General features: G+C 54.4%; 4 protein-coding genes across 4 annotated transcripts in view; 1 reads left to right on the top strand and 3 right to left on the bottom strand.

The window, feature by feature from the left end:
- The window catches only part of VDBG_00702 (predicted protein), a gene marked incomplete at both ends in the record, with an annotated part of 1,288 nt that extends 199 nt beyond the window's left edge, over positions 1-1,089 (bottom strand). Inside the window, one exon of the mRNA XM_003008974.1 lies at positions 14-1,089. Within this exon, the coding sequence (XP_003009020.1) occupies positions 14-1,089 (1,076 nt within the window). The remainder of the gene's footprint in view (positions 1-13) is intronic.
- Positions 1,090-3,199: 2,110 nt separating this feature from the next.
- Positions 3,200-4,277, bottom strand: VDBG_00703 (predicted protein; the record flags this gene model as incomplete). Its single annotated transcript, XM_003008975.1, has 2 exons — positions 3,200-3,571; positions 4,251-4,277. 2 exons carry the CDS (start codon positions 4,275-4,277, stop codon positions 3,200-3,202), a joined length of 399 nt encoding a protein of 132 aa, XP_003009021.1.
- A 1,529-nt stretch (positions 4,278-5,806) lies between these two features.
- VDBG_00704 (predicted protein) lies at positions 5,807-6,423 on the bottom strand (the record flags this gene model as incomplete). The annotated part of the gene is made up of 2 exons (XM_003008976.1): positions 5,807-6,186; positions 6,267-6,423. The coding sequence occupies 2 exons, from the start codon at positions 6,421-6,423 to the stop codon at positions 5,807-5,809; spliced, it is 537 nt and encodes a 178-aa protein (XP_003009022.1).
- An 896-nt stretch (positions 6,424-7,319) lies between these two features.
- Positions 7,320-9,486, top strand: VDBG_00705 (cryptochrome DASH; the record flags this gene model as incomplete). The annotated part of the gene is made up of 2 exons (XM_003008977.1): positions 7,320-7,828; positions 7,887-9,486. Coding segments are annotated over 2 exons (2,109 nt in total), but the record flags the coding sequence as incomplete, so codon positions are not given.
- Positions 9,487-9,512: the final 26 nt, after the last annotated feature.

Raw genomic sequence — 9,512 nt, forward strand, 5'->3', positions numbered from 1 at the left:
CTGTAGTAGATACTGGGCTGCAGGAAGCACAACTGAGGAATCTGGGGCTGGAGCCGTTGCAGGAGCCTGGCCTAGGGGGTAGTTGAAGTCACGGAACTGTGGTGGCGTGTGAGTAATTGGTGATTCAGAGAGGTCCTGAGATATGATGCCGTGAGGCGGGTGAATTGGGGGTCCCATGGTTCTGGATGGAGGGGCCGCAAAAGAGTCCATCGTGGGCGAAGGCGTCTGCGTCTTGGCGGCATCTTTCGAGCTTAACCGGCGCACCATGGACATGAGGTTATATTTGAACGAGCTTGTCCGAGAGTTGGACCTCGCCGGCGCCGGGAACTGCGCTTCATCGGCTTGCGGCGGTGTCACCATGCCAAAGTTCTCAGTGGGCTCCGTCGGGCTGTAGTAGCTCGCGCTCTGTCCGTTAATCACATCACTGTACTCCATGCCGTCGGCCCGCGTAGTGATGAGCTCAATGCCGCCAGGAGTGATGGGCACATGCCCTTGGGAGTTCCATGTCGGATTTTGGCCAAACGATGTGCCCGAGTGACGCCTTTCGACAACTTGGTTTCGTTCGACGACTAGATGGTCTGAAAGCCCGCGTTGATGCAGCGCCGAGGTTCCATCGCGGCTTAGGTGCTCCGGACCATTGTCAGCATTTAGGTCCAGCTCCTTGCTGGACTGTCGACCAGGGCCGCCAAATGGGTCTTCCTTGTGCGATAATGAGTCTCTTGAAGAGTGTTGCGTGGCCGGCCTATGTGCGTGTGGTTCTTGGCCAGCGGCAGTCTCAGTCACGGGGGCGTGGTTCGCTTCAGCATCGGAAGTCGCAAGGCTGGCCTGGTGCTGCTGTTTCTTGGCCTTGATGCGACGAATAATAAAAGGCCAGAAGCAGAGGCAGACAAGCGAAACAGCAACGCATACGCCGACAACGACGCCAGCGATGCCACCTTTGTCCAGAGCGCGGGGTGCAATCGTTGAGTGGCGAGCGATGCGTTCAGCACGCAGACCCAGTGTGTCGAAGGTCGAGTGTTCCGATTGATCCAATGGTAATTCAGTTGCTGGTGAGGTGCCCTCCTGGTCGTCTTCGTCTGACAGAGACATGGCGACGATGCCATCAGACGAGGTCGTGGGAGGGGCCATGCTAGGCTCGCCTGCTGTTATGACCTTCCCCTCCACATGAAATTGATCCAATTCGAGATGCCGAATGAGGCGTGGGCGTGAGCGATTAGGCAGGCGTGTGTCCAGGGAAAGGCGGTCAGGCAGGTCGAGTCGCACGTGCAATGATAGCGACTGGACTAGCGAAATGTTCTGTCGCTCCGCGCAGATGGATTGGGCTGGATGAGTGATGAGTTTGTTCGCCGGAATGGCGATGAGCCAGCACGCAGAAGATGGTGTTCGGTTGAGAAGTGAGGTCCGCGTCACGAACTGGGCTGGGGGCGGTTTGGGACTTTACCAACGCCTGCCCGCCCTGCCGCCTCAGCCTCACAAGTCCCGCGCCGCACCGAGCGTCCGTATGAAAAAGAGGGGGGCTGTGCAGGCACGCGCGACGGCATTGGCTGCCTCCGTCACGAGAGAGGTCGGGGGGGGATGGAGAAGTACATGGGATTTACGTGGGGCAGCCACAACCACCCTGGTACCCACTAACAACGCCTGCGTAACTTTCCCCCAGATCCTGTCCAACGAGCCACAATGGAACACTCTCTGTGGCTGCGCCTTCACAAGCAAGATTAGTACCCTGGCTGATGTCATGGCACAAACGTCGCAACATACAACAATCTGCACAGGGAAAAAAGGACGGGGAATGGATTTCGGTTTGTGCCCTGATGGGACTTTTGAGACGACAGTGTCCGCACTTTTGACAGAGCATAATTTGCCGATAGGTTCCTCTGCATCCATGGTACCGTGCCGAGGCGAAGCATATGCCCTGGAGGAGAATGGCTGTTGGCGCTGTTATCCGAGTGCAACGTAACCAGCTCGTACTGAGCGCTCCGTATTTCCCCCCTGGGCTGGTACTCAGTCATTCGTCGACTTGTGCCATACTTGCACCCAAAGAATAGGTTGCGCCATCTGCTGGCTATTCATCATCCCTCCAAACTTGAAAAGATATCTATCCCCAAATAGCAAAGCATCCAGTAATGCACTTCTTCTCCAGGAGTGTCCAAATAACTTATATACAGATACAGAGTGCGTTCGACTGAGCATGCCCACTGTCCCTCGTCGATATTTGCCATTCGTTAGCCTTTCTGGCCATCAGAGGCCGGACGGCAGGCTCAGCCACATCTTGAAAATTTGATCTCTAGAAGTCACCTACAGTAGGTACCAAATAACAGGCCACAAAACACGAAAGCTTACCAGGTAAACCCGCATGTGCGGCATTGTTGTCCCCAGTGCATCTGGTACAATGTCCAAGTCCATACGACATTCAGAATCAAAGTCGCACCGCCCTCTACCATATTCGACATATGCCTCGAGTAATGCAGTAGTGTATTCTAGCCGCTTGCCAACCTTTCCTGGCCTGTGGGCATCATGTTAGTGCTGTGCGCTGCTAATTCGTCTTTAGTACGTTGACTGAGGCAATGTCGCGATTCGCCAAAAGGTATTAGGACGACATGGACGCATTTCGCGTCGCGCACCTCTCATTTGCCAAAGTAATATCTCAAGCCTGGTTCAGTCAAGCTGAGCTGGTGGGGGCGCTTTATATCGTAATGGTCTTTAAATTTAAGACGCAGTTCCATGCCCCAAGCCGTATGATGTATGATGATCGCTTGGTCCCCGACGGCAGTGGCCGCAGTCATGCACCACATGCATCAGAATATGGTCGAACACTCCCGACTTTCTGTCGAATGTATAATCACTGCTGTAAAACATGTTAAGGCTAAGACGAAGCCGAGAGCCCCGCGTAGTCAATATTTCATGATCAGGACCTGGACCAGCATTGCACAGGAGAAGCAAAGCCTTCTGCGTAAGATTTCCCAGATGGGCCTTGTTAAAGCCCATTTTTTGGATTTAAAGGCTCTAACCTTAGTAAAGCCTTCCAAAATAACCACGCGGGAGAGACTGCCACATTGATGCAGCTTACGAAGTCAGTACGACGACAGTCTATGAAATGGCAGAACCGAGGGAACAAACATGAGCCGCATCGTCACGACGAAGAAGTGTCATGCGATTTTCCTTGTCACAACAATTGCCAGTAGATCCGAGCTTGGTATATTCAAACCTCCACAAAATCGTCTGTAAGTCCATGAAGAAGCAGGAGCAGGCTAATAGCGGTAGTAAATGGAGCTCGCCGTTTCCAGGCGCCACGGAGTGGTCGTATACACATTACTTGATCATGTAAAGACTGCACTTGCCCTTCCCTGCCCTTCCCCTGCCTTCCCTTGCCCTTCCCTGCCTTCCCCTTGCCCCTTCCCTGCCTTCCCTTGCCCTTCCCCTGCCCTTCCCTGCCCTTCCCTTGCCCTTCCCTGCCTTCCTTGCCTTCCCTGCCTTCCCTTGCCCTTCCCTGCCTTCCCTTGCCCTTCCCTGCCTTCCCTTGCCCTTCCCCGCCTTCCCTTGCCCTTCCCTGCCCTTCCCTGTCCTTTGGTTCCTGTCGATGGTCGGCAAGCACACTGGACGAGCTGTTTCAGTGCGTGGAGGACGGAGAGGCTGGCACCAGTCGACAACCCGGCTTTTGGACTTCATGGAGGCACTGTACTTCGTTGTTAAGGGCGTGAATGTCAGCAGAGCAAAAGGGCCTTCATTAGCATTGGCACTATAGAAAACCTTCAGGTATTGAGCGGAAGTACATTCCAAGTATGACCTGCCGTAGCTGGAAAGGTCACCTGTAGCCCTCACATATGTGGCGCCGCAGACTTCGAGCCCAAGACAGCCGCGTAGGGTGCCCACTTCAAAGACCCTCGTTTATGTCGCCGGTAATGTAGGCAACGCAGTGTCTGATTGATCCAAGGGTCAACCCTCTGGACCTCGCTTACAAAAGGAATGTGATTCTGTTGCTAATCGATTGGTGATTTTCTCACGATCCCAATGATGTACATCGGTACAGACTTTCAGCAACCTCAACCCAGGCTTGTGTGCTCATGTGACTTATTCATATCCTGAGAAACCCGAGTGAGAAAGTTTTCAAGATCCATAGCCACCCCGAGCGGCGACGAGCGACATCGACTTGGAGCCTGACCCTATAACGACTTGGATGTTTACCTCGGTGCGTCGAAGAAATGCTAGAACAGAAAACATGGCCAGGCACATCGCGCCAGCCGCGTACTTACGATGGTGTTCTTGCCCCTTTTCGGCATTACGGGATATACAGGGTCTTGGCCACGACCAGCAACAGCTAGCAATTAGCGTTATTTTGCCTATTTCACGGCGTGCTCCCTCGCAATTCTCCGATGCCCCGTCACCAGCAACCTCGAGCACCAAATGCTTGTCGTGATAGAAACGCCACACCGTAGCAGTGCTGCTCGATCATGGCACCAAATTCTTTTTCTAAGACAGCTGGCTTTGGTGGAGGCAGCCGTGGCTTGGGCGTCAAATACTTGCAACTTTTGATGCCGTGTAACGGTGGCTCGCATGAGAGAATATGCGGGCTCGCTGGCGAAGCATCTGGCAGGCGGTCGTGCCACCGAGCCTGGTGATACGGTGGCGGCCTTGACAACGACACGTCTCGACTGCCTACTCGCGAAAGCTCAAGATGGCAAAGTCGCGGTGTGCGTTTTGTGCATGAGATCATGCCGATGGGTATAGAGGTGCGACGTGATGCGCATCGTGCCAGAAATGGGAGGCAACATGTCGGGACATTTTCCAGATCTCAGGGAGGCCCGCACATAAATGTTCTTCCTCGGTGTTGAGGGGGGAACCTGACGCCGGGCGACGTAACTCAACGCGAACGTACCGCAGCAAGAGGGAATGCTGTGACCCGACAAACTGGGCGGCATCGGTGATGTCGAAATTGGGCAAGGCGGTAGTTCCAGGTTGTGACACAAGATGTAGCTTTGGCCTTGGCAATTCCGATCTTTGCGTCGTTTTAGTCGAAATACTGATCCTTGGTGCATCCAGATATCAGAAACACGCGATGTCATACGACTGCCTTGACCACGCTTTACTCTGTGTTCCAACACATGTGCAAATGCTATGCAATATTCTCACACACCGAGCGTCTGTGTAATGTAGTCAGCTCTCACTGGACAAGGCTACCAGGGCTGGCCCCCTTAATCACCTTGCTGAAAGCGTCAACCAACATGATCTCTCAATGACCCTAGCAACCGTTGACATTGATCTTTGAGCACATGCTAAACGCGTCGCACATGCGTTCTTCATGGTAATTTTGAGAGAATCGCAGCAGTGCTAGCCGTGGTGGCAAGCCGTGCTACAAGCATATGACGGTTCTACATTCTAGTTAGCGAAGTAGTACGATGACCCAAAGACTCTGACTCGCCCTCGCTTTCGTTTGCTTTTGGCAGCAACACTGGCATCATGTTCTTCTACTACTCCACGAGACCTCGGTGGCCCGGACCGATTGGCAGCCGCCATGGGTGAGGATACCCAGGTCATGTAAAATTTCACGGCCCTCTGCGGAGGCGATTCCCTGGGTATGGCATGGGAAGAAGCTCGTTATGTCTCAGAAGGGCCATGATCTAGCCCGCAGGTGCAGAATGAGGACGGGAGTTGGACACAAGTCGTTCTGACAAGTGAATGCGGCTACGGAGATCGGGGTCGGATCCGACAGGCCCCACCATGACTTACAGTACACACCCCACCAAATTGTTTGAAGGGCCCCTGGCGAGACAGGAAGTCTCACCTGCAGAATGGTCGACGTCACTGGTCGTCATGTTCTGATGTTCTTGGCTGCCCCGAGCAGGATGACTGTGGGCAGGTGCGTTTTCCGGGTCGATAGGAAAGGGCATTCGGCGCGCGACAGATCTGAAGAGATCACACTCCGCATGTCGATGGCCGTGGCACTGTCATGGCCATGGACTGAGCCAATCATCAGAAGCAAAGGCCTAGGCGAGGCAGTGATGATGGGCGATTGGTAATGGTGATGGCAGATGTGCCTGCCGTCCAGGGGACTGGTGGCCGCTTGCACCTTCCACGCGCAGCAGAGGACCCTGGATTTCTGGCTGGTGGGAACGCCCCGCTGCTGGGCGCCCCAATCGCCCCCATCGCGCCCGTTGATTCGCCAGGAGATTCCGATCTGGCGACCCCGGACTGATCCTCTGCATCAGAGCCACCCCTGGTCCCGATCCCCAACCCAACATGGCCATCTCAAGTCGCAGCCCTCATCGTACCGCCACCTAGAATCCCATATTCGATCAAGACGTTTCTTAGCCCTCTTTCACAGAGGGCCTCGACCGCCGCCTCATCATGTGCCTTCTGCCGTGGCCACGGACCCGCAAAACCGCAGCACGAAGCATGCACCAGCTGTGCGGCCCGGGCGGACGACATGTGGTAGCCAGGGTTTAGCCATCGAGAAATCATTCCTTTCTCCAGTCCGCCACCTTTTTTTTTGCCAGCTATTTGCCTATTCTTTTCTCCTCCTGAACAACTGGTCATCGATTTGGTACCGGTATGCGCATTCCTTGTCTCAGATGCCCCTGGTCCCGCCCTTGCAAGCACCCTGACATCTCTCTACTATAGGTACTGAATGGTCCATCGAGCCTTGCGGCTGTTCATCCCACGAACTTCACCGAATACAGCGCCAGCGCACACTTGCTCAACTGACCGGTGGTTGACCAATTCTTGTTCAATCTGAACCGAACAGCCAGTAAGCCACCGGCTGGGCAACCCAAACTTTGCTTTTTCTTCTTGTCCGCACCGTCGTCCTCTTTCTCGCTGCCCGGACGATCTGATCCATCTCTGCTGGCCTACAAGAAGCCAACCCCATCCCGCGTTTTATCGGAGTGTACCGAGTAAGTAGTCGAGTCAGTTTCCAGCATCTTGCTTTGTCTTAAGCCTACGTGCCTAGCGCCGGCAACCAAAGCCCCGTTGCTACTCCATCGCTCGGTTGGCCTCCCCCCCTTGCATATAACTGAATCTCTCGTTTGTATGACCCTCACATTCATGACCTAGTGGCGTTCCAATCTACTCATTCGCCTCTACCCTTCTAGCGTCACAAGCTAACTCGGCAGAGACCCAGCCAGGCGGCACCCTTGACGCCCAGCATCAAGGCCCAGGATTTATCCTACATCTAAGCCATCTCCTCACCCGTCCTTATTTGTGCCTCCTCAGCACAGTCCTCCCTTACAGCTACCAGGCTGTTGCAATTCCTGTCGTCTCATTCTTGTACAATTACAACCTTGAATTTTCCACCGAGCGCGGCCAAGAAGACGAATCTCGACGCTATGCCTTCGTCAACGAATATCCTGATATATCTGCTTCGGCACGACTTGCGTGTGTCTGACAATCCCATTCTTCACCACTTGGCTACTAGCAAAGATCATGGCTTTACCCACCTTCTACCCGTCTACGTCTTCCCGGCGCATCAAATAGAAACTTCGGGGTTCATTCGCGATGGAAGTAAATCACCGTATCCAGAGGCCAGGAGTCAGGTCGGTAGCTTCTGGAGATGCGGCCCGCACCGCGCCAAGTTTATCGCACAATCCGTCTGGAACCTTCAGGAGTCTTTCCAGGGTCTTGGCAGCGGACTCTGTCTTCGTGCCGGCAGGTTTGACGACGTCTTGAATGGCCTTCTCAAGGGGCTTACCGAAAAACAGCAAACCATCGGCGCCGTTTGGATGACTCTGGAAGATGCGGTAGAGGAAAAAAGAGACGAGAAGGCTGTCTCCTCAATTTGCTCGGAGAACAATATCGAGTTCAAGCTGTGGCAAGACGAGAAGTACTTCGTTGACGAGTGCGTTGTGCTATTCTCTTTTTTCAAATTTTGGAACGTCGTACTAACATGAGTCTAGTCGCGACACCGAACTGGAGAATGCGCACGATTTACCTGACATTTTCACAACATACCGCAAAACTCAAGAACCTCTGAGGGAGCGGCCCAGGCCAACGTTGCCGAAGCCTAGTAACAACTCTCTGCCACCGTACCCCAGCGATGATGTGGTGCCTGTTCAAGAGAGGCCCTTTGAGATGCCTGTAACATACGAAGAACTCGAAGCGGCATTATTGAAGCCTGTCGAGGATGTGCTAGATGACGCTCCGGAATACCCGTCGAACGCCACTTCTGTACACCCGTTGAAGGGCGGTGAGTTGGATGCGCTCCAGCGCGTCAATCACCTGATCAAGTCTTGTTCTATGTCCAACTACAAAAACACCAGAAACGGCCTCTTGGGAGTTGACTTTAGCACCAAGCTATCTGGATACCTGGCTCTCGGTTGTCTCACGGCGAGGCAGGTGCACGAGGAGATGGTGAAATACGAGGACGGTCAAGGCCCCCAGTACAAGGAAATTGACGGTTTCGGCAATGGCGAGAATGAAGGCACCAAAGCTGTCCGATTTGAACTCCTCTGGCGTGACTATATGCGTCTTTGCACAAGGAAGTTCGGACATCGCCTGTTCCGCGCCGAGGGATTCCGGGACGATCGGAAGCCGACCCAGTGGAAGACGGCAAAGCAGCCAGAAATTGCGGAGATTCTCAAGCGCTTCCTCGCTGGTACGACAGGCATGGGATTTATCGATGCGTCTCAGCGTGAGCTTCTGCACACTGGGTACACCTCGAACCGCGCACGGCAAAATGTGGCAAGCTTTTTAGCCAAACACTTGGGGATCGACTGGCGATATGGTGCAGAATGGTACGAGTGCATGCTGATCGACTACGACGTCAGTTCCAACTGGTCCAACTGGCAGTACGTCGCTGGAGTGGGTAACGATCCACGTGGCGAGGCACGCATCTTCAACCCAGTCAAGCAAGCATTCGACTATGACAAGCAGGGCGAGTACGTGAAGGCTTGGGTACCTGAGACCCGTCAGTTGGAGAAGCTTGAAAACGCCTTCCAGTTATGGACGACATCCAAGGAGGAGCTCCAGAAGCTGGGTCTGCAAGAAAACGAAATGGTTAAGGACCCCGTCAAAAGGATAAACTTTTCGGTGGAGGGCAAGCCAAAGGGGTCTAGGAAGCCGTTCCAGCGCCGTCGAGGACGTGGTGGAGGTGGTGGTCCCGGCGGAGGCCGCGGCGGGCCTGGCGGCAATGGTCATCAGGGCAATGGCCATGCGGGCGGCGGTGGCCACCCCGGGGATTACGGCAACCACTCCCATTACAACCATGAACCATCCTCTCCGCAGACCATGCGCTCCCATGACAACGCCATGGGTTACCACGGTCAGGGTTACCCAGGATACAGCGGCCAGGGCTATCAAGTAAACGGCGAGTATCGCGGCGGCTACCGAAACGGGCGGGGCCGGGGTGGCGGAGGGGGCGGAGGTTATCGCGGAGGGCGTGGTGCCTATCAAGGAGGTGGTGGAGGCGAGTCCTACCCTGTCGCCAATGGGTACGGTTACCTCGCCATGTATCAAATGAGACGTACTTGTACGACGACGAATCCTGTGTACCATCGTGATCTCGATGTGGAAGATTTCTTTCC

Source organism: Verticillium alfalfae, genomic scaffold (genome assembly GCF_000150825.1).
Source record: "Verticillium alfalfae VaMs.102 supercont1.1 genomic scaffold, whole genome shotgun sequence".
Classification (NCBI taxonomy): domain Eukaryota; kingdom Fungi; phylum Ascomycota; class Sordariomycetes; order Glomerellales; family Plectosphaerellaceae; genus Verticillium; species Verticillium alfalfae.